Below are 25,438 nucleotides of genomic sequence, written 5' to 3'. Positions count from 1 at the left end.
CTGTGAATGTGGAAGAAGAAATGTTTGTCTGTTCGGTCTGTAGGAAAAGATTTTCTTCTGAAAAATATAAATTTAGAGTACCCAATTTATTTTTCCAATTAAGGGGCAATTTTAGCGTGGCCAATCCACCTACCCTGAACATCTTTGGGTTGTGGAGGTGAGACCCACGCAGATAAGGGAAGAATGTGCAAACTCCACACAGACAGTGACCTGGGGCCAGCATCGATACCACATCCTCAGCGTCATAGGCAACAGTGCTAACCACTGCACCACCGTGCCGCCCCCAGGGTTGTGTTTTTCTGACATGGGTCTCCGTGTGACTGAACAGAGCCACACATGGGGTCAGACATCTGTTGAGTTCGTGGGATCCATGGAGCAGAATTTGCTTGTTTCTTTCCTTCTCTGTTGCTACACTGATCAGCAATTAGATATTTGGGTCTGTGAAAACACGGGGCAATGGGAGGTCAAGTACCAAGACAAAGGGTATTGCAGTTTACTGGCCAGGTTGTCTCCATTCTGAGCAATGTGGAATAAGCTTCTCCCAATAATTGAAAATATTGCCCCCAACAAACATGGCGGCCGCACATGCGCTCTACTGCTCATTGTCCCGAGTAAAGATGGCGGTCGTTATTCCGAACCGATCACCAGACCCTCTCGTTCCCGCTCCGTGAAATGCGATAACTAGGTTTTTCCGGGTATGGGCTTACACAACATGTTTAAAAAACTTTTACACCCACCAGCCACACCTATCGCTCCCTGCGTTGCACAATATTCCTCTTATCCTTTGTGGATCCGAGATAAAATCATCTCTCCATCGCCATTACCCGCACTGCGCATGCTTCATTCGAAGTCCCACCCACCCTCATTCACTCCGAATGGTTGGAGGATCATCCGCTCCCGCTCAGTCCTCCAGTCCCGCCCCCTCTTCCTATTGAGCCGGAGCTGCCGTCAATCACTGCCCATTGTGATGTGGGCATGCGCAGTGCGGCTCATGTCCAGAGACAGAGCGGGCTCGCTCCGTACTCACGCGCCCAGTCCCACACTTCGTCCACCCGGGCCTGTGTCAGGGAAAAGCCCGAGCAGCTTTCACCAGTTCAGCTTCGGAATCGGGGGTAGGACGGGGTTGTTATGAAGCCGCCCGACACATGCGCCGGCTCCATCCCTCCCTCATGACATACCCGGCGGTATCAGATCGACTGAGAATTTCCAAACAACCGGAGCTACTCCAGGCTCTGCGCATACGGTCGTCATGTCCGGGGAGTGATTGACGGCAGCTCTGGGCCAATTGCAATAGGAGGCGGGAGTGGAGGACCCAACGGGAACGGCTGGTCCTCCAAACAATCGGAGTGAATGGGGGGCGGGGCTGAGCGCGGATCTCCCTCATTGGCTGAAACTCTGCATCATTTTGAAAACTGATTTGTCTCAACTCCAGAAGAAAATTGGACCTTTCTGTTTGTGGCTTTAAACGGATTCTTCATGTTGTTGCAGGAAAGTGGGGTCTGTGGAATGTTAGGTTTTACACAGCACACGGTCAGCCTGCGGTTTCACGCTGGGTAAAGAACCTGCAAACAAGGCAAGAGAATAAACAATTAATGGTAGGACCCTAGAGGATCAGAGGGACCTTGGTGAGCATATCCATCGGTCCCTGAAGACAGGAGGTCAGATAGATAGGGTGATTAAAAAGGAATATGGAATACTTGTCTTTATTAACTGAGGCATAGAATATAGGACCAGGGAGGTTATAATGGAGCTGTATAAAATGCTGGTTAGACCACAGCTGGAGTAGTGTGCGCAGTTCTGGAAGGAAGTGATTGCACTTGAGAGGATGCAGAGTAGATTCACCAGGATGTCCTGGGCTGGAGTATTTCAGCTAACAAGAGAGACTGGATCGGCTGGGAGTTTTCCTTGGAGCGGAGATGGCTGAGGCGGTCCTGATTGAGGTATATAAAATTATTCAGTGAATTAGTGGTGAATAGATGGCGGGAATAGGAAGGACCCTTTCCCCTGCGTGGAAGAGTCAATAACCAGTGGGCATAGGAGGAAACTTTCCCCTTACCGGAGGGGTCAATAAGCAGGGGCATAGATTTCAGGTAATGGCAGGAGGTTTATAGGAGATGTGAAGAAACACGTTTTCACCCAGAGGGTGGTGGGAATCTGGAACTCACTGTCTGAAAGTGTGGTAGAGAATGTAAACTTCACAACATTTAAGAAGTATTTAGATGAGCATTTGAAATGCCATTGCATGGAAGGCAACAGACTAAGTGCTGGAAAATGGGATTAGAGTAAATCGGTGCTTGATGGCTGGCGGAGACACGATGGGTCAAAGCGCCTCTTTCACTCCTGGAAAAACTCTCTGACTCTAATCATACCATTCAAATCAATGGAATTCTCAGCAACCTCATTGGGGAGGAAGGTTGCTTACACCTAATGATAAGCAGCACTCGCACAAGCAGCAAAACACGTAACTTTGGTCAGACAAGATTTTCCCATTTGAAATCCATATTGACTATTCATTGTTATGTTTATCTTTCCCAGATTTTAAAAGTTCCTTCCTTTACTCAGGATTCAATTATTTACCAATGTGAAGCTAATTGTTTCATAATTTCCTGGGCATGTTCTGTCTGCCATTTTAAATATAGGAATTACATTACTGAGCTGCCCGTCATTTAGAACTGAACATTTTTAATGAATTATTAAATATGAGCAGTAATGTCTCTCCCCTAGAATCTTTAAAAATACGTGGAAGTAATCCATTTGGATCAGGGGCTTTATCCCCTTTGAGTTTGATTAGTGTAATCAATAATCACCTCATCGTTCAATGTCCTGTTGACCTGTTCTATCTCCTTGGGAAACAATGATGCAAAGTAATTACTTAATATTTCTGTTATTTCTCTATTGTTCCTAGTGGTATTATCCTGTTTGAACCTTAATGCTCCTGAATGCTTCACAGCGCCAGGGTCCCAGTTCGATTCCCAGCTTGGGTCACTGTCTGTGCGGAGTCTGCATGTTCTCCCTGTGTCTGTGTGGGTTTCCTCCGGATGCTCCGATTTCCTCCCACAAGTCCCGAAAGACATGCTGTTGGCAATTTGGACATTCTGAATTCTCCCTCAGTGTACCGAACAGGCCCCAAGATGTGGCGACAAGGGGCATTTCACAGTAACTTCATTGCAGTGTTAATGTAAGCCTCTATGTGACAAGAAAGATTATTATTATTTACTTTCCTCCTAATGTTAACTGGCTGGAGTTTAATCTTCAAGATATATGTTGGTTTTTGTGATGGCAGGGTCCCTTTTGAATTCATCATCTGTGAACTTATCCCTCGATTTAAAAACTCCCAAAGAAACTGGTGAACAATAAAATTATGAATTTTTACTTCAGTCCTAAGTTGTTTTCGTAAAAAAACTCTACAATTCAGTGTCTGAACGGTTCCTCTGATTAACATCTCCAATTAGAAAATGCTGATTAATCCTCACTGACTGACACATTCTTCACAGTGACATCTCCATTATGAAAGTAATTATCAATTAAAATAAAGCAGGTCAATATTTTGCAAGAACATCAATAAAAAAAAAAAAATCTTTATTGTTATAAGTAGGCTTACATTAACACTGCAATGAAGTTACTGTGAAAATCTCCGAGTCGCCACACTCCAGTACCTGTTCAGGTGAATGTTCAATTGACTGATTGGCAGCAAACTCTTGCCAGTTATTATGGTCAATGCTTATCACATAAGTGGGGAGTGAACTTGAGTCGAGTAAATTCAGAGGCCGAGAAGGCAGCACCCAGTTATTAGCCTTGGCCAGAACATCCGCTTTTTCAGCATTGTTTCTCCAGAGCTATTAAATCTCGATTGTCTCACAGGAAAGAAACACAGGTTGAGGTGCTGTTGGAGATCCTGGTGCATCCTCAGCCACCAATAGTAATTATATATAAAATAGAGGACTTGAAATACATGAAGGTAGGTGATATGGTCAATAAGTTTGCAGATGGAAAATTGTTGGTGTAATAACTGGCGAGAAGAAAAGCCTTAAATTACGGGATGAAACAGATGGGCTGGTCATATGGGCAGAACAGTGGCAAATGGAATTTAACCAGAAAAGTGGTAGCTCTTGTACAGAATCAGTACAGATACGATGTGCCGAGTGACTTCCATCTGTGCTGGATCATTCCAGAAAACACTCAACATTCAGTATCACGAGCAAGAGGGAAGAAGATGGAAGAATTACTGATTCTGGAATTGAACCCAACAAGAGTTTGCATCTTCTGGGGAGGAGAGAGGAAGGGCCCATTGGGAAAAAAAAACTTAAGTTCTGCATTGTTCCACAGGAGAGCAGCATTTAATCATTTTGAGAAATGGAGATCAGCGGAATATTATTATTGACAATCATTTTTTTGATTATTTTTAGAAATTGGTAATCCAAGTTATTTTGTATTGACTGTTTACAGTTTCAATGGTGCGGCGGTTACCCAACATTCCCTGCGGCTGTGAATGTGCCCTATTCAATCCCCAGGAGCCCACTGCGCAGACGCAATGCTGGGCTGTATCAGAGCATGCGCAGTGTCACTTGCTCGGACGTCTGCGAGTGCGGGAACGGCTGTTTCGGGCGGAGAGACTCGGTGAGGCGGAGGGAGGAATGGAGCCGGGAGGGGAGGGAGTGAAGGCTTCATAAACACCCCCTGCTGGTCACAAGGCCGGAATAAGACCCTGAAAAATCCGCGTTTGTAGCTGCGGAGCTTTTATCCGGTATCAGGCCCAGATCTACGGCCGCCATCTTTGTTTAGCTCCGGCTGAGGGGCCATCTTGATGACGTAACAGAGGCGGTGCTTCAGGATCCGATGACCAGGAAAGAAAATCATTGTCTCGATGATTGACAGGCCTCTCCAGAGGGGGGAGGTGGGAATGCCATGTGTGGCAATCCAAAGAACAGAAGAATAATAACATCAGAATTAGCAGCAGGGACATTCCATAAAGGCATGGCAGATCCAAATTGCATTTTCCTGCCTTCCCCAAAAAACCTTTGACTCACTAGTCGATAACAAAAGACTTAGCTTTGAGTATACTCTGACCCAGCGCCACTGCTCTCTGGGAAAGATAATTCCACAAACTCAGCTTTGACAAAGAGTTATCCAAACTCAAAACGTTAGCTCCCTTTTCTCTCCCCAGATACAGTCAGACCTGCTGAGATTGTTCAGTATTTTCTGTTTTTGTTTCAGATTCCAGCATCTGCAGTAATTTGCTTTTATCCACAGACTGATGACCCTCTGAGAGAAGACATTTCTTCTTATCTCAGTATCAAATTGGAGAACTCTTATCTTTAAATTGTCTCCCTTAGTTCTTGGATCCCCATGTGGGAATATATTCTTTCAGCAAAACCCCTCCGAATCTTAGATGTTTCAATAAGTTCACCTCTAATTCTTCTGAACTCCATCGGTACAGACCAAACAGGCTCAATCTTGCTCCATAAAACAAACTCTCCCATCCCAGGAATCAGACAAATGAAACTTCACTGAACTGCCTCCAAAGCAAGTAGAACCCGCATTAAATAATCCTGGGACATGAGCACTGCTGTCTCACGGCACCGAGGTCCCAGGTTCGATCCCGGCTCTGTCCGTGTGGAGTTTGCACATTCTCCCTATGTTTGCGTGGGTTTCACCCCCACTACCCAAAGATGTGCAGGGTAGGTGGATTGGCCATGCTAAATTGCCCCTTCATTGTAAAAAATGAATTGGGTGCTCTAATTTAAAAAAAAAAAAGTAATCCTGGGACTGGCAACAAGGGGGGGAGAATGTTTGGAATTTCTATCCTGGACTCGAAGAGTGATGGATTTTGGAAACTCCTTTTCATAGATGATCATAGAATTCACAGTGCTTTTACCGGGGGTTAGGGGAGGATTTACACCCAGCAACTCAAACCAAGATAAATGTTCTCTGATCTTAATTTTTAACCTCGACTAGCATTTCTGACCATTGTCATTTCCTTTGACAGCTGCTTCCAAAGCTTCTGATATCTTTCCAGCCGAAGGTTGCAGCAGGAGATTGTAAACTTGAAAACACTGAAATTGTGACTGACGTGAGTATTATTATTATTATTAATAATGATAAATTTAGACTACCCAATTATTTGTTTCCAATTAAGGGGCAATTTAGCATGGCCAATCCGAAGCTGGCACTCCCACTGCAGACTTTGGTGTTGCGAGGTTGTTGCTGTGGTGAAACGTGGCTGCTGCTGTTGCTGTTCTCTCTGTTGCAGATGTTGCTGCTCTCTCTCTCTCTCTCTCTCTCTCTCTCTCTCTCTCTCTCTCTCTCTCTCTCTCTCTGTGTTGCTGCTGCTCTCTCTCTCTCTATTGCTGTTGCTGCTGCTCTCTCTCTCTCTCTCTCTCTCTCTCTCTCTGCTGCTGTTGCTCAGTTTGCTGCCTGTTTTCAGTGCTGGTTGCTGCTGAGTTGTCTGGAGGAAGGAGAGGGGATAGAAGGAAGGAGAGAAGAACAACAACAATGAGGCGACTTCAACAACAAGGTGGGAGTAAAGCCCTTTGGACTGCGTGTTGCTGGCCCCCCTCCCGGGTTGAGGGCCCGGCCCATTCTTCCCAACTGATAACATCTGCCTTCAGCGAGGATAAAACTTTCCTTATTCTATCCGCTGTGCTTGTCCCGGGACAGGGGGTTCGAGTGGGCAGTGTGTTTGCTGAGCCCCCTCCCGGACTGAAGACCCCACACACCAGCAGGTAGGAGGTCATTGGGTGGTCGTTCCAGGGTGGGAGCACGGACTGTGTTTTTGCTGAGTCCTACTTGGGCCGAAGACCTCGCGAACCAGAGCCACTTCCCTCCTTGTGAACCTGCTTCTGGGCCTGGCCAAGCACGTCAGTTATAGGTCCAGGCAGTGGGCGACCTAGGGGGTCATCTGACCAGACTGTTTGCCCCTTTTCCGCGGCTACATTCGCAGGTGGGTGTCCCTAGTTGGGGGTGAAACCCACGCAGACACTGGGAGAATGTGCAAACTCCACAGGGACAGTGACCCAGGGCCGGGATCGAACACGGGTCCTGGGGCTGTGAGGGAGCAGTGCTAACCACTGTGGCATGGTGGTTAGCACCATTGCTTCACAGCGGCAGGGACCCGGGTTCGATTCCCGGCTTGGGTCCCTGTCTGTGCGGAGTCTGCACGTTTTCCCCGTGTCTGCTGTGGGTTCCCTCCGGGTGCTGCGGTTTCCTCCCACAAGTCCCGAAAAACGTGCTTGTTAGGTGAATTGGACATTCTGAATTCTCCCTCTGTACCCGAACAGGCGCCGGAGTGTGGTGACTTGGGGATTTTCACAGTAACTTCATTGCAGTGTTAATGTAAGCCTACTTGTGACACTAATAAGGATTATTATTATCTGGAGCAATCCAGTCAGAGTCATTCTCCTGCTCTGTCTCTGTATCCTCACAGCTTTATTTCTCTCGGGTTTCTATCCAATTTTTAAAAATATATTTTTTTTGTGTCTTTTTAGTCTATTTCCAAACTCCGTCATAGGCAGCAAGTTTAAGGTCATTGCCACTGGCTTTGTAAAAACATTCTTCCTCACACCTCCTGGACCATTTACATGCATAGGTACGGAGCAATGTAGAAAATAGGAGCAGGAGGAGACCAAAGGACAAAGAAAACTACAGCACAGAAACAGCCCCTTTGGCCCTCCAAGCCCGTGCCGACCATGCTGCCTGTCTAAACTAAAGTCTACTACACTTCCGGGGCCCGTATCCCTCTATTTCCATCCTATTCATGTATTTGTCAAGATGCCCCTTAAATGTCACTATTGTCCCTGCTTCCACCACCTCCTCCAGCAGCGAGTTCCAGGCACCCACTACCCTCTGTGTAAAAAAACTTGCCTCGAACATCTACTCTAAACCTTGCCCCTCGCACCTTAAACCTATGCCCCCTAGTAATTGACCCCTCTACCCTCGGGAAAAGTCTCTGACTATCCATTCTGTCTATGCCCCTCATAATTTTGTAGACCTCTATCAGGTCGCCCCTCAACCTCCGTCGTTCCAGTGAGAACAAACCAAGTTTATTCAACTGCTCCTCATAGCTAATGCCCTCCATACAAGGCAACATCCTGGTAAATCTCTTCTGCACCCTCTCTAAAGCCTCCACATCCTTCTGTTAGTGTGGCGACCAGAATTGAACACTATACTCCAAGTGTGGCCTAACTAAGGTTCTATACAGCTGCAACATGACTTGCCAATTCTTATACTCAATGCCCCGGCCAATGAAGGCAAGCCTGCCGTATGCCTTCTTGACTACCTTCTCCACCTGTGTTGCCACTTTCAGTGACCTGTGGACCTGTATTCCTAGATCTCTCTGCCTTTCAATACTCTTGAGGGTTCTACCATTCACGGTATATTCCCTACCTGCATTAGACTTTCCAAAATGCATTATCTCACATTTGTCCAGATTAAACTCCATCTGCCATCTCTCCGTCCAAGTCTCCAAACAATCTAAATCCTGCTATATCCTCTGACAGTCCTCATCGCTAGCCGCAATTCCACCAACCTTTGTGTAGTCTGCAAACTTACTAATCAGACCAGTTACATTTTCCTCCAAATCATTTATATATACTACAAACAGCAAAGGTCCCAGCACTGATCCCTGCGGAACACCACTAGTCACAGCCCTCCAATCAGAAAAGCTCCCTTCCATTGCTACTCTCTGCCTTCTATGACCTAGCCAGTTCTGTATCCACCTTGCCAGCTCACCCCTGATCCCGTGTGACTTCACCTTTTGTACCAGTCTACCATGGACCAGGGACCATTTGGCCCTTCGAGCCTGCTCCACCATTCATTACCATCAGAGCTGATTAGGCTCAATAGCCTAATCCCGCTTCCCCCCCCCCCCCCCCCCATATCCTTTGATTCCCTTCACCCTCAGTGCTTATCTAACTGCTTCTTGAAAACATGCAATGTTTTTGCCTTAATTAGTTCCTGTGGCGATGAATTCCATCGGCTCACCACTCTGGGTGAAGAAATTTCTCCTCATCTCTGTCCTAAATGGTCTACCCCGCACCCTCCGACTGCGAACCCTATTTCTGGACACACCCACTATCAGGAACATCCTTCCTGAATCTACTCAGACTTGCCCTGTTTTTTTTTAACATCAATTTAGAGTGCCCAATTCTTTTTTTGCAATTAAGGGGCAATTTTAGCGTGGCCAATCTACATACCCTGCACATCTTTGGATTTGTGGGGGTGAGACCCACACAAACACAGGGAGAATGTGCAAACTCCACAGAGACAGTGACCCGGGGCTGTGATCGAACCGGGTCCTCGGCGACAGGAGGTAGCTGTGCTAACCACTGCGCCACCCACTTTTTAAAAGTTTCTCTGAGATCCCCCCCTCATTCTTCTGAACTCCAGCGAATACCATCCGAACCAATTCAACCTAATCTGCACATCTTTGAACTGTGGGAGGAAACCAACACAGACACGGGGAGAAAGTACAAGCTCCACACAGTCAGGGAGGGAATTGAACCCAGGTCCCTGGTGCTGTGAGGCAGCAGTGCTAAGTACTATGACACCCCCTGTCTTGCGACCCTCAAGCGAAAAACAAATCCTTATCCCCATCTGAAATGGGTGACCCCTCATTTTGCAACAGGGATCCCCTTGTTCCAGGTTCTCCCAAAAGAGGAAACATCCTCTCCACATCCACCCTGTCAAAACCCCTCAGGATCTTGTATCGTTCAGTCCAGGTTTTACCCAAAACTTTAAATCTGTGTCCCGACTGCTTGTACGATTAGTGAATGGAAACAGAGTTTCTTTGTCCACCCGATGGAAATCTGGCATAATCTTGTGTCTCTGAATCAAATCTCCCCTCAACCTCCTTTGCTGGAACCATTCTGGGAAATCTCCTCTGCACCTTCTCCAAGAACCTTCACATTCTTCCTGAAGAGTGGTGACCAGAGCTTTATAAAGATTCACAGAATAGAATTAGAACCATAGAATTTCTACAGTGCAGAAGGAGGGCATTCGGCCCATCGAGTCTGCACTCCTTCTCTGAAAGGGCACCTTGCCTAGGCCCACACCCCTACCCTGTCCCTGTAACTCCATAGCCCCACCTAACCTGCCCCTGCACATCCCTGGACACTAAGGGGCAATATATCACCTAACTTTCCCTTCTTTGGAATGCTGGAGAAAACCTGAGCACCGGGTGGAAACCCACGCAGACACGGGGAGAAAGTGCAAACTCCACACAGACAGACACCAAGGCCGGAATTGAACCCGGGTCCCTGGTGCTCTGAGGTAGCAGTGCTAACCACCGTGCCGCCAGAAGCATAGTTTTGGTGTCAATATTACTGTTTATGAAACTCGAGATCGAATTTGCTTTGCCAACTGCTCTCTTAATATGTCTTGTAAATATACAAAATCCCTCTTCACCTCTTTCTCTCTCCCCCCAAAGAGTCCAGTTGGGATTTTACAACAATCCAGCAGTTTTCATGGTCACTTTTTCCAGTGCCGGCCCCACAAATGACCAGATTCATTCAGCTCAATTTCACAACCTGCCTTTGTGTTTTTGTGGGTTCTCTCTCACTCCCTATTTTCTGTTTTGAATCAGTTTCACCGGGTGTTTCGAAGGGGAGGCTTCAAAGTCCAGAAACTCAAACCAAGCATCACATCAGGATCTGACAGAGTCCTCAATTTATCATATCCTGAATATCAGCGGAATATCATTGAGCATGGAAGGAAAAAGCATCGTTCACAGTGCGGGGAAACCGTACACGTGTAGTGTGTGTGGACGAGGATTCAGTCAATCATCAGGCCTCACAAGCCACAAATGCAGTCACACTGAGGAGAAACCGTGGAAATGCGCGGACTGTGGAAAAGGATTCACTGTCCCATCCAAGCTGGAAACTCATCGACACAGTCACAGTGGGGAGAGACCATTCACCTGTTCCAAGTGTGGGAAGGGATTTACTAAGTCATCCCACCTGCTGAGTCACCAACGAGTTCATACAGATGAGAGACCGTTTCAATGTCCAGACTGTGGGAAGTGCTATAAAAGTTCTGCGGAACTGATGCGCCATCAACCTGTTCACACTGATGAGAGACCGTTTAGATGCTCTCACTGTGGGACTGGGTTCAGACGATCATCTGACCTCACTGCACATCAGCGAAGTCACACTGGGGAGAGACCATTCACCTGCTCCGAGTGTGGGAAGGGATTTACTATTTCAGCCCACCTGTTGAATCACCAGCGAGTTCACACTGATGAGAGACCATTTCAATGTCCAGACTGCGGGAAGTGCTATAAACATTCTGGGAATCTGATGAGCCATCAACGTATTCACACTGACGAGCGACCGTTCAGGTGCTTTCACTGCCGCACTGGGTTCAGACGATCATCTCACTTCATTGCACATCAGCGAATTCACACTGGGGAGAGGCCATTCACCTGCGCCAAGTGTGGGAAGGGATTCACTCAGTCATCCGCTCTCTCCACACACCAGCGAATTCACACTGGGGAGAGACCATTCGCCTGCTCCAAGTGTGGGAAGCGATTCACTCAGTCATCCACCCTGCAGAACCACTATCGAATTCATACTGGGGAGAGACCATTCACCTGCTCCAAGTGTGGGAAGGGATTCACTCAGTTATACCACCTGCTGAGTCACCAACGAGGCCACAAGTAACCATAGTGATTGGATTTTGCTGTTACTCACATTCAGGACTGAACCATGTTCATTTGGGTCTCTTTCTGCTGAGAACAATTCCAGCCCATTTTTGGGGCTAATATTCTGTCAAAATAAAAGCCAAATAAATTAGATTTGTGTCAAATATACAGTGTGTTGAAACTTTTTAATTACTCTGACACCAGTTAGTTCCTTTTGAAGTACTCTCGCTCTCCCCTGTCTCTTCCACCCTCACCTCCAACAAGAAGTGAGGAGCTTGTCGAGCTTCTTTGTGACTGAGATTGAGTAAATCCGATCAGCTGCCTCTGCTGCTTCCCTCCCTTCCACGAGCCCACCGGATCAATCTGTCTCTAAATTTCATCCTTTCCCGAGCCCTGAACCCACATCTTTCTCTAGTTTATCTCCCATCTCCCCTCATGCCCTCTCAGAGCTCATCTTGTCCATGAGACACAGCTCCTGCTCCATCGACCCTATTCCCACTGAGCTACAGATCAGCCAACTGTGTCCATGGATATTGTCAACATTTCTCTCTCTTCAGCTACTGTCCCTCTGTCCTTCAAATCTGCCATCATCACCCCTCCTCAATAAAACAAACCCTTGACCCTGCCATCCTTACAAATTACTGCCCCATCTTCAACCTCCGTCTCCTCTCCAAACTCTTTGAACATGTTGTCACCTCCCAAATCCTTGTCCATCTTTCCCAGAACTCCCATGTTTGAATCCCTTCAATCAGGTCTCTGCCCTGTCACAGTGAAATACAAGAGACAAACAGAGTCTTACCCGGAGAGAAAGACAGATAATCCGGGAGCTTGGATCCAACACGGATACGTGCATAAGACCAGAAGACAAGGACAACAGCACAGTCATTTTTAAAAATTTAGAGTACTGAATTATATTTCTTTCCAATTCAGGGGCAATTTTGCGAGGCCAATCCACTTAACCTACACATCTTTGGGATGTGGGTTGAAACCCATGCAGACACAGGGAGAATGTGAAAACTCCACCGAGACAGTGACCCACGGTCAGGTTGGAACCCAGGTCCTCAGTGCCGAATAGCGCAGTCATTATTGAGAAACAACAATACCTGCTGGAGACAGACAGACAATAGAACAACACGAATCACAACACCAAACTATCTGGACCCATATACCCGAGACAGGAAGGAGAATTGGAGACAGACTGGAAGAACTCAAAGATTCCAGACACATTAACCAAAAACAGATGGAATATCTGAGGTACAACAGGCCAAGGAAGTTCTACCTGCTCCCTAAAATACAGAAACACCAAACGCATGGACAATACCAGGGAAATACCCCCACACAGACCCATCAGATCAGACTGAGAGAGAAAATCCGACAGAACAGCTGAAACATCAACACACTGCTCCGAGTAGTTTTTAAAATAAATTTAGGGTACCCAATTCATTTTTTCCAATTAAGGGGCAATTGAGTGTGACTAACCTACTTACTCCGCACATCTTTGGGTTGTGGGAGCGAAACCCACGCAAACACAGGGAGAATGTGCAAACTCCACACGGACAGTGTCCCAGAGCCGGGAACGAACCTGGCACCTCGGCGCCGTGATGCAGCAATGCTAACCACCGTGCTGCCCCTGGTCCGGGTAGTGATGGTATAGTGGTTCAATAAATATAATTTGTGGATTATAATTTGTGGATTAAAAACGTAAAAACAGGAAATAATATTTATTATTGTCACAAGTAGGCTCACATTAACACTGCAATGAAGTTGCTGCGAAAATCCCCTAATCACCACACTCCGACGCCTGTTCGGGTACACTGAGGGAGAATGTCCAAATGACCTAACAACACGTCTTTCAGGTCTTTGGGAGGAAACTGGAGCACCCGGAGGAAACCCACGCAGACACTGCGAGAACGTGCAGACTCCGCACAGACTGACCCAAGCCGGGAGTCAAACCTTGGACTCTGGAGCTATGGAGCAACAATGGTAACCACTGTGCTAAGGTGCTGCCCTATGCTGGATGAATTCAACAGGTCTGGCAGCATCATAGAATCCCTGCAGTGCAGAAGTAGGCCATTAGGCCCATCGAGTTAGCACTAACCCGACAAAAGAGCACCCCACCCAGGTGTACTTACCCTGTCCTCTCTCCATAACCCCAAAAGGAGAGGCACAGGGACACCGGCACCATGGACAAACCGTGGAAATGTGAGGACTGTGGGAAGGGATTCATATCCCCGCCTGTGCTGGAAATTCATCGGCGCAGCCACACCGCGGAAAGACCATTCACCTGCTCCGAGTGTGGGAAGTGGGTCATTCGAGTAACCCACCTTACTACACACCAACTTGTTCACTCTGACACAAGAACTTTTAAATGTTCCGACTGTGAGAAAAACTTTAAAAGAATAGAAAATCTGCTGATACACCAGCGGGTTCACACCTGGGAGAGACCGTACCCCTGCTCTGGGTGTGGGAAGAGATTCACTCAGTTATCCAGCTTTCTGTTACACCAGCGAGTTCACACTGGGGAGAAACCAGTTGCCTGCCCCAAGTGTGGGATGGCATTCACTCAGTTATGCAAACTGTTGGATCACCAGCGCGTTCACACTGGGGTGAGACCATTTACCGGCCTGGAGTGTGGGAAAGGATTCATTCAGTCTGCCCACTTCACTTCACACCAACGTGTTCACTCTGACATGAGACCTTTTAAATGTTCCACCTGTGAGAAGAGCTTCAAAGGCAAAATGGATCTGCTGATTCACCAGCGCAGTCACACTGGAGAGACGCCGTTCACCTGCTCAGTGTGTGGGAAGGGATTCACTCAGCATTCCCTCCGGCTGAAACACCAGCGCATTCACACCAGGGGTGGGGGGGTGGGGGGGGAGCGTTCATCTTTTCCCTGTGTGGGAAGGGATTAATTCGGTCATCCACTCTGCTGACGCACCAGCGAGGTCACAAGTGCCTCCAGGACTCTCCTGGGTGGATGCAGTGATATCAGAGTGTGGGTGGAGCTGGGCTGTCTGTCTTCACTGCAGCTATTTGATAAACACCCAGTTTTTTTTTTTTGTAAACTTTACTGTTTATTAAATTAATTCACCCACCTTAAGTTTTTTCACAAACTTGAATGAGAAACAGTCTTATCAATTACAACAAATTTGTGAGATGTTCTCACAAGAGAAAGTAAACTTCAGGTAGTTGTACTCCACCCGATTTTCTTTTGACAGGATCATTAGCAGCTTTTAGGCAGAGATTTATCATTTTTCTATGGTATTCTAAAGGGAAAATTTGACAGCCAAGTATATTAACTAGCCAGGTCATTTTGCCCTACAGAAACAAAATGTTTTTGAAAGGTGAGGATTAAGTTGTTGTTGAAATCAACAAAAAGTTCTTAAACTGTGACCACCTGAATGATTTTACCACTACATTTTTTTTATTTTTATGAAGCATTTGGTCAAACAATAATTACCCAATTCAGAGACTGAAACGAAGAGCATCTCGCTACATCTTATTCACATCTTCAAGACTAGCATTAATTTTAGGAAGTCCCAACTATACACGATATTCTTTTCTCGCAAATTCTAAATGCGTGTTTTAGAACATAGAACATAGAACGATACAGCGCAGTACAGGCCCTTCGGCCCACGATGTTGCACCGAAACAAAAGCCATCTAACCTACATTATGCCATTATCATCCATATGTTTATCCAATAAACTTTTAAATGCCCTCAATGTTGACGAGTTCACTACTGTAGCAGGTAGGGCATTCCACGGCCTCACTACTCTTTGCGTAAAGAATCTACTTCTGACCTCTGTCCTATATCTATTACCCCTCAGTTTAAAGCTATGTCCCCTCGTGCCAGCCATTTCCATCCGCGGGAGAAGGCTCTCACTGTCCACCCTATCCAACCCCCTGATCATTTTGTATGCCTCTATTAAGTCTCCTCTTAACCTTCTCTCCAACGAAAACAACCTCAAGTTCATCAGCCTTTCCTCATAAGATTTTCCCTCCATACCAGGCAACATCCTGGTAAATCTCCTCTGCACCCGCTCCAAAGCCTCCACGTCCTTCCTATAATGCAGTGACCAGAACTGTATGCAATACTCCAAATGCGGCCGTACCAGAGTTCTGTACAGCTGCAACATGACCTCCTGACTCCGGAACTCAATCCCTCTACCAATAAAGGCCAACACTCCATAGGCCTTCTTCACAACCCTATCAACCTGGGTGGCAACTTTCAGGGATCTATGTACATGGACACCTAGATCCCTCTGCTCATCCACACTTCCAAGAACTTTACCATTAGCCAAATATTCCGCATTCTTGTTATTCCTTCCAAAGTGAATCACCTCACACTTCTCTACATTAAACTCCATTTGCCACCTCTCAGCCCAGCTCTGCAGCTTATCTATATCCCTCTGTAACCTGCTACATCCTTCCACACTATCGACAACACCACCGACTTTAGTATCGTCTGCAAGTTTACTCACCCACCCTTCTGCGCCTTCCTCTAGGTCATTGATAAAAATGACAAACAGCAACGGCCCCAGAACAGATCCTTGTGGTACTCCATTTGTAACTGAACTCCATTCTGAACATTTCCCATCAACCACCACCCTCTGTCTTCTTTCAGCTAGCCAATTTCTGATCCACATCTCTAAATCACCCTCAATCCCCAGCCTCCGTATTTTCTGCAATAGCCTACCATGGGGAACCTTATCAAACGCTTTGCTGAAATCCATATACACCACATCAACTGCTCTACCCTCGTCTACCTGTTCACTCACCTTCTCAAAGAACTCAATAAGGTTAGTGAGGCATGACCTACCCTTCACAAAGCCATGCTGACTATCCCTGATCATATTATTCCTATCTAGAATATTATAAATCTTCTCTCTTATAATCCCCTCCAAGACTTTACCCACTACAGACGTGAGGCTCACCAGTCTATAGTTGCTGGGGTTGTCTCTGCTCCCCTTTTTGAACAAAGGGACCACATTTGCTATCCTCCAGTCCTCTGGCACTATTCCTGTAGCCAATGATGACATAAAAATCAAAGCCAAAGGTCCAGCAATCTCTTCCCTGGCCTCCCAGAGAATCCTAGGATAAATCCCATCAGGACCCGGGGACTTATCTATTTTCAGCCTGTCCAGAATTGCCAACACCTCTTCCCTACGTACCTCAATGCCATCTATTCTATTAGCCTGGGTCTCAGCATTCTCCTCCACAACATTATCTTTTTCCTGAGTGAATACTGATGAAAAATATTCATTTAGTATCTCGCCTATCTCTTCAGACTCCACGCACAACTTCCCATCCCTGTTCTTGACTGGTCCTACTCTTTCCCTAGTCATTCGCTTATTCCTGACATACCTATAGAAAGCTTTTGGGTTTTCCTTGATCCTACCTGCCAAATACTTCTCATGTCCCCTCCTTGCTTGTCTTAGCTCTCTCTTTAGATCCTTCCTCGCTACCTTGTAACTATCCATCGCCCCAACTGAAACTTCACACCTCATCTTCACATAGGCCTCCTTCTTCGTCTTAACAAGAGATTCCACTTCTTTGGTAAACCACGGTTCCCTCGCTCGACGCCTTCCTCCCTGCCTGACTGGTACATACTTATCAAGAACACGCAGTAGCTGATTCTTGAACAAGCTCCAATTATCCAGTGTGCCCAACACTTGCAGCCTACTTCTCCACCTTATCCCCCCCCAAGTCACGTCTAATGGCATCATAATTGCCCTTCCCCCAGCTATAAGTCTTGCCCTGCGGTGTATACTTATCCCTTACCATCATTAACGTAAACATCACCGAATTGTGGTCACTGTCCAAAAAGTGCTCTCCTACCTCCAAATCCAACACCTGGCCTGGTTCATTACCCAAAACCAAATCCAACATGGCCTCGCCTCTTGTTGGCCTGTCAACATATTGTGTCAGGAAACCCTCCTGCACACACTGTACAAAAAACGACCCATCTAATGTACTCGAACTATATCTTTTCCAGTCAATATTTGGAAAGTTAAAGTCTCCCATAATAACTACCCTGTTACTTTCGCTCTTATCCAGGATCATCTCGTAGAACCAGACTGTAAACAAACACAATATTACTTGATACACAAGAGCTGCTTAACAGAAAGTCATTTTCATAAATACAAATATTAAAACAATCCTCAACACACTGACGTCACAATTAATCTGCACCACAATGCAGCAAAATAATAAGCAAAAACTTCCAACAATTCTTATTGAATGAGTTTAGTTTGCATAACATACACAACATTCTAAAGTTTTCTTTTAATACAGCTCTTTTTCCATCGAGAAGTTCCAGAGCATGCCATTATAGACGCCAACTACTGCCTTTATTAACCAATAATCTTGTGTAACATATATATCTGCTATGATCAGGCAACAAATGTCTTGGTTTCACTCCCTCATCTTTACCCCTCTCCCCCCCCCCCCCCATCCAAGTAAAAGCTAAGATTCCAAATGGCTTTGAGATCACCGATGTCATCATTGCCTTGATAAGAGAAAATAAGTTACTCTGCACCACTATTGGATTTATTTGTGGTTCGAAACATTATTGTGGCCATACATTTCAAGATTTACAGATATCCAGGTCATTTTTTGTGGGTATTTAGTATTGAGGAAAATTGACAAGACATGAATAGGAAGTGAGATTTTTGAGAGAGAGAAAGTTTTGGATCCATTAAAATTAATTGCTGTAAGGTTTGTCCATTAAAATTAATTGCTGTAAGTTTGATAAACACCCAGTTCTTAATGGTACATCCACTGCAGCTATTTGATAAACACCCAGTTCTTAAAGGTACTCTCACATGACAATTCTGAATTCTCCCTCGGTGTACCTGAACAGGCTCCGGAATGTGCTGACTTGGGGCTTTTCACTGTAACTTCATTGCAGTGTTAATGTAAGACTACTTGTGACAATAAAGATTAGGATTATTTTTTTTTAATGTTCTGGCAAATTTCCATCCCGCCCGCGCTGATTTGCACGGGAATATGACCCCAACAAATGGGATGAAGCCAAATCTTTAAAGTCAAAGTCTTTATTTCAAATCATTGCCGTGCTGTCAGAGAAAAGGTTAACTTCTCTGCTTGTTTACAAAAGGGAAGAGGAAACATTTACAAAGCTTCCCGCAGCGTGTGAGCTCTGAAACATAACTTCAAGGCTGAAGTTCATCTTCAGAGATTGAAACGTTTTGGTGCCTTTTGAAAATGAATGAAAACCACTTATTGTCACAAGTAAGCTTCAATGAAGTTACTGTGAAAAGCCCCGAGTCGTCACACCCCGGCGCCTGTTCGGGGAGGCTGGTACGGGAATTGAACCGTGCTGCTGGCTTGCCTTTGTCTGCTTTAAAAGCCAGCAATTTAGCCCAGTGTGCTAAACCAGCCCCTTTTCCAATTGTACCAGTAAATTGTGATTCACACTGAAAGGTTTACTTTCACTCAGTAATTAGAACATTTCACTTTCTCAGCACAAACACTTTAGATCAAATCCCAATTGTTCTCTTCCCTTGTAGCTGGTGTGTGGAGAAGATCATGTTCACTGTAGATCTGTCAGCACAGAAACCGCACTTTGCTTCTGGATAAACTCAGTCTGCAAGTAGATGAATCTTTTAAACATCACCCAAGTGATGGTCTTCCCCTGACTCTAAGGAGTGAGATGTCCCTGTAGTTGATGCTGTCTCCTCTGTCACTGCAGTTTTTATTGCATCACACATGTTCCGTGGACCAGTCTCACAGCCCAAAAGAGGAGGGCAGGAAGGTGTGACAGTCGATGGGACTTTCTGTGTGTGGGCATTTCAGCTGGAATTCCATCCTTGCTGGGCACCTTTCTGCTTGTTCAGCAATCAATGGCCTTTTCTAGCTCAAAAGATAAGAGTTCCTTGTCCAACTCAACCATCACAGGAAGCTGCAGAAGAGTCAAACAGAGAGTGGGAGATGCACTTCTCACAGGGGTACAGCTCACTGTTGTGTTCAACCCAGCTCCTCCTCACTCTCTCACCATGACTGACACTGAGCATGCTCAGGGCACACAGCCACACTGCACCTGTGCACTGGCCTCGTACACTCTCTGATCGGGAACTTCCTGCAGCGCGGGGGATTCTGGGTAACGCAGCCACCATAGGGCAATTAGTAAACAGGAAGATTCTTGTTCCCAGTTAGCAAAACAGAAGATCCACAGTTAGGCAAGATGCTGGGCATGAAACACAATGAGCGGTTTGGATACTTTATTTAATACAGACACACATTATTCTGATACTATATCACTTAGACATGGGCAGCAAGCAGGCTGATCTACAGTATGCACAGTATTTACAACACCTGGGACACGGTAAATCATCTCATCAAATCAGTGATAGGTTTGTTTACTGTTCATAATTGTGACTGGGCCACACTCACGATTCATGCAAGATGCAACTCCCCAGGTTCACTGACCCACTCCCTCCAGACCTGTTTTCGCTCCAAGGGTCTTGACATCTGCCTTAGTCTTTATCCAGCCATGTTTGTTCAGCTCGCACTGCCCAACAACCAGCCTCTCCTGCACTGGTCACAGGGTTTCCATCACCAAAAATCTGTCCTACTCCACGCACATCGCCGCTACCACCAAGAAAGCACAACAGCGCCTATACTTCTTCAGGAAACTAAGAAAACTTGGCATGTCCACACTGACTCTCACCAACTTTTACAGATGCACCATAGAAAGCATCCTCTCTGGCTGCATCACAGCCTGGTATGGCAATTGCTCGGCCCAAGACCGCAAGAAACATCAGAGAGTAGTGAACTCAGCCCAGTCCATCACACAAACCTGCCTCCCGTCAATTGACTCTATCCACACCTCCCGCTACCTTGGGAAAGCGGGCAGGATAATCAAAGACCCCTCCCACCCAGCTTACTCACTCTTCCAACTTCTTCCATTGGGCAGGAGATACAAAAGTCTGAGATTGCGCGTGAACAGATTCAAAACAGCTTCTTCCCCGCTATTACCAGACTCCTAAACAACCCTCTTATGGACTGGCCTGATTAATACTACACTCCTGTATGCTTCATCCAATGCCTTTGTCTATATATTTACATTGTGTACCTTGTGTTGTCCTATTATGTATTTTCTTTTTAGTTTACTTACTTTTCATGTACGAAATGATCTGTTTGAACTGCTCGCATAATCATACTTTTCACTGTACCTGGGACCCTGGGACTGTGATGCAGCAGTGCTAACCACTGTGCTACTGTGCCGCCCAAGACTTTGAACTGATCTAGTAACTCAAGACTGGGCATCCATGGGGCTCTGTGGGCCACCAGCAGCAGAATTGTACTCAACCTCAAACTGCAACCACAAACATGGTCCGGTATATCCCCACTCTACCATTAACACCAAGCCAGGGAATCAGCCCTGATTCAATGAAGAGTGATGGAGGGCATGACAGGAGCTGCACTAGGCATACCAAAAAATGAGGTGTCGACCTGGTGAAGCTACAACACAGGACTACTTGTGTGCCATACATCATAAGCAGCAAGTAATAGACGGAGATAAGCTATTCCACAATGAACACATCAGATCTAAGCTCTGTAATCCTGCCACATCCAGCCATGAATGATGGTGGACAATTAAACAACTACTGGAGGAGGAGGCTCCACAAATACCCTCAACCTCAATGATGGAGGAGCCCAGCACATATGTGCAAAATACAAAGTCTGAGGCATTCGCAACAATTTTCAGCCAGAAGTGCTGAGTAGATGATCGATCTCAGTGTCTTCTGGAGGTACGGAGGGGCGGCACGGTAGCACAGTGGTTAGAACTGTGGCTTCACAGCTCCAGGGTCCTAGGTTCGATTCCTGGCATGGGTGACTGGCTGTGCAGAGTCTGCATGTTCTCTCCGTGTGTGTGTGGGTTTCCTCCGGGTGCACGATTTCCTCCCACAGTCCAAAAATGTGCAGGTTAGGTGGATTGGCCATGCTAAATTGCCCCTTAGTGTCTAAAAAGGTTCGGAGGGTTACCCGAGTAGGTAGGGTGGAGGTCTGGGCTCAAGGATGGTTCTCCTTGGACAAACCCTATCCACCCAATTACCACCTTATCAGTCTACTCTCCAGCATCATCAAAGTGATGGAAGGAGTCACCAACAGCGCTATCAAGCGGTGCTTACCCAATTACTTGCTTTTGGACGCACAGTTTGGATTCCCCCAAGGTCACTCAGCTCCTGGCCTCATTACAGCCTTGGTTCAAACATGGTCAAAAGAGGTGAATGCGAGAGGTGAGGTGAGAGTGACTGCCCTTGACATCAAGGCAGTATTTGACTGAGTATGGCATCAAGGAGCCCTAGCAAAACTGGAGTCACTGGGAAGCGGGGGCGGGGTGGGGGGGTTACTCTTCGCTGGTCCCGATCCCTGGAAATCCAGCTTAGTGTCTATTGATTACACTTTGGTTTCGTAGATGAATTCATTTTGATTATCAATTTCTTCTTTATAAAATATCAAACTAGGTTCTAAAATTTACATTCCAAATGTTCTCCTCACCGTGAATTCCAATGAAGAAATCACGAGACAGAAATTTGCAACCATCATCTGTTCAATCATTGATTTTCAGTCAAATTCACTGACGGTGAAGTGGCTGAAGAATGGACAACCCATGGGTTCAGGAATTGTCACCTCGCCCCCCTGTGAAGTGAACGGGAACTTCTCGGTGAGCAGTCGGCTGATAGTCTCCGCTGGGGAATGGTTCAGCAAAGCAGTCTATCTGCCAGGTCACTCATCAAGAGGTCACCCAATGTCAAAAAATATCCGAGTCTGGTAAGTGAGGAACAGAGGAAAGAATAAGTCATCCTGGTCTTAATCCAAATCAGGAATTTATTAAAATTGGTACAAAGCATAGAACAACTTCTAATTTACAGGCATGTAGTTTGTGTTTCATTCTGATGTAAGAGCTGTATTAGGATTGTTCACTATTCAGGATTGTATCAGAACAGCAAAGAATGTTTCCCCCACTTTGAAATCACGGCGTGAGTGAGGTGGACCTGATATCTGGTTTATTCTGAGACAGCTGATTGTAATGCAGAGTGTGTCTGGAACGCTTTCTTGGTAAAAGCTCCAGAAGTGTTGGAAGGTTCATCCAAACTATGTATAAATCATTACTGCGTTCCTGAGATCAGCAATGGTGTATTCACATTGGGAATACTGCAAAGCTGGGTTGTTAGAATGATACCGGGGCTGACTTACTTTCAAAACGAGAATAGTTTTCACACAACAAGTTGGTTTTCCATTGTATATCGATGATTAAAGGCGATCATTAGAGGTTGATATTTTGACGTTGATTTATTCCAATTTAGTGAGCGAAAGCTGAATACTACTATCCGTTTTTGAAATATAAATTTAGAGCACCAAATTCATTTTTTCCAATGAAGGGGAAATTTAGTGTGGTCAATCCCCCGACCCTGCACATCTTTGGGTTGTGGGGGCGAGACCCACACAAACACGGGGAGAATGTGCACTCCAGGCGGAAAGTGACCCAGAGCCGGGATCGAACCTGGGACCTCGGCGCCGTGAGGCAGCAGTGTGTATACTATTGTCCTGATTCTGAAGATGTAACTTGGGTTGATGTTCATTTATTTTATTCACAGATCCTTCCGATTGCACTGATGCCACAGGAGCACTACTGCCACCACCAATAGAACAGATCTTACTGCAGGCGACTGTAACCTTAACCTGCGTCATTTCGAATGCTCCTTATGGAGCCAACGTGTCCTGGAGTGAAGCGAAGAAGCCGCTGAAATCAGAGATTGCCGAGCAGCCTGGGGCAGATACCGAGAGCGTGGTCAGCAAATTAAACATCTCGACACAAGCCTGGCTGAGTGGAACTGTGTTTGACTGTGTGGCGAGCCATCAGGACCTGCCAACTCCTTTGAGAAATTCGATCCGTAACAAAATAGTTGTGCGCCTAGATTGGAGCAACAAATTAGTCATTGTGTCTATTTATACTGTCAGTGCAACGGGCAATATTTAGTATTCAATTTATTTCTTGTCTACTTTGATGGGTAATTCCATAACTAAATACCCTGTAGACTGCAGAATAATGAACTGAAAGCGATGATATTGGGTTTCCAAGGAGTAAGACCGTCGACTATCAGACGTAAGAGGAAATGTAGGTCATTGGGCCATCGAGACTGCCAGCATTCAGTTACATCATGACTGATCTGATTTTCAATTCGACTTTCTCGCCTTAACCCCAAATCCCTTGACTTCCTTACTGATTAAAAATCTGTCCATCTCAACCTTGACCATACTTAAGACCACACCCCTACTTCGCTCTGCATTTAAGAATTCCGCCGATTCCCTACACCCTGAGATAATAAATTGCGCCTCGTGTCTGCCTTTACTTTGAGATTATATCCTCTGGTCCTGGACTCTTGCACAAGGGAAAGCAACTTTTCAACATCTACCCTATCAAACTCTCTGAGAATTATTTATGTCTCATTTAGGCCGCCTTCGTTCTTCAAATCTCCCGTGAGTATTGGCCCAATCTACTCAGCCCCTCTGTCGGAGCGTTTTCATGGACTGAGTATTGAGCTGACTTTTAGGTAGGCTTCCTCCTTCTAAGTTACAGCTCAGCTGTATACAAATACCTGCAGACACATCAACTCTGGTTAAGACAACTTTATTTTTCCAAGCTTGGTCAATGTATGAGGGAGAGTGATTTGGATAAATGCCCAACCCATTCTATTTTACAGTGGCACAAGCGCCACAATTATACAAGTTTCCAAAAATCAATCGCCCGCCCCAGTTGGGCTTGATCCAATCCTTGGAGCTGTCAATTTTATTTTGGACAATGATGTTTACTTTAAGCAACATGATGACTGTGATCAGCTCATGATGTAACTCCATCCTGCCACATGTTGTTTACCAGGACACTTTATCCGATATGTTTGGCTTTGCTCGCATTCCCATGTTGCTTATCTCAGCCAGTTCCTGCCCACCTCATTGTTCATCTGGGTGCAGGATGTTGAAGTTGGTTCCTCTTTACACCATGAATTGTCTGAGATAAGGTGTTGGGGCCACTGATAAGAATTGATTATTCATCTGACTGTGTTATTGCTGAACGCACTATTTCTGTCTAATTCTGTTGTCTTAAAAACATCGGTAAATTAGCCAGCTTAATTCATGCATTGCAGCCACTGCTTTTAGCAAGAGTTTAAATGCTTGTTACTGCTTTGTTCTAAAAAATGCGTGTTTAATGGTTAATAATGATTACAGGGTATAATTCATATGATTAGTCTCAATAATCAATAAACTAACTTATGTAGAACTATTCTGGTGTTATCCTTGCTATCCGGCTTCATGGGGTCTTATCTGAGGACACCCCACTTCACCCTCCTCATGAGATATTCCCTCCACACCCGGGATTATTTGGACTGCTTTCGAAATCAATATGTCTTCCTTAGATAAGAGTGCCAAAACTGTTCAAAATATAACAGGTGTGGCCTAACCAGTGCACTGTATAGTTTCAGCAAGACTTCCCTATTTTTATATTCCATTCCCTTTAGAACTTGCATACTCGCCTTTTTTGATTTCTGCACGAGGACCCCCAAATACCTCGTTGCTGCAGATTTCATTTAAATTATATCCAAGTCCTTTATTGTTCGTATCAAAATACATAATCTCACATTTCCTACATTATCTTCCATCTGCCAAGTTTTCCCCCAGTCACTTAACCTGTCTACATCCCTGTGTATATTCTTCATGCCATCTGCATCACTTGCCTTCCGACCTATTTTAGTCTCATCCCAAAACTTGACAATAA

The 25,438-nt window shown here is 45.7% G+C and overlaps 1 protein-coding gene across 5 annotated transcripts; it reads left to right on the top strand.

Annotated features, from left to right (window-relative positions):
* The first annotated feature begins 4,542 nt into the window (after positions 1-4,542).
* Positions 4,543-24,946, top strand: LOC140419575 (uncharacterized). 5 transcript variants are annotated; one of them, XR_011945873.1, is made up of 4 exons: positions 4,543-4,617; positions 5,987-6,070; positions 22,232-22,434; positions 23,262-24,946. XR_011945873.1 is itself a non-coding variant. In XM_072503502.1 (4 exons), exon 4 carries the CDS (start codon positions 10,701-10,703, stop codon positions 11,652-11,654), a length of 954 nt encoding a protein of 317 aa, XP_072359603.1. In that variant the 5' UTR covers positions 4,543-4,617; positions 5,987-6,070; positions 6,407-6,514; positions 10,580-10,700; the 3' UTR covers positions 11,655-11,770. The 5 variants fall into 5 exon arrangements, 2 of the variants coding, with proteins under 2 accessions (XP_072359603.1, XP_072359602.1); XR_011945872.1 differs by having other exon boundaries at positions 22,128-22,434; XM_072503502.1 differs by lacking the exons at positions 22,232-22,434; positions 23,262-24,946 and adding exons at positions 6,407-6,514; positions 10,580-11,770.
* The last annotated feature ends 492 nt before the right edge of the window (positions 24,947-25,438 follow it).

Source organism: Scyliorhinus torazame, chromosome 5 (assembly GCF_047496885.1).
Source record: "Scyliorhinus torazame isolate Kashiwa2021f chromosome 5, sScyTor2.1, whole genome shotgun sequence".
NCBI lineage: Eukaryota > Metazoa > Chordata > Chondrichthyes > Carcharhiniformes > Scyliorhinidae > Scyliorhinus > Scyliorhinus torazame.
Note: the sequence above shows the minus strand (reverse complement) of the source record. Positions and strands in the feature narration are given on the sequence as shown.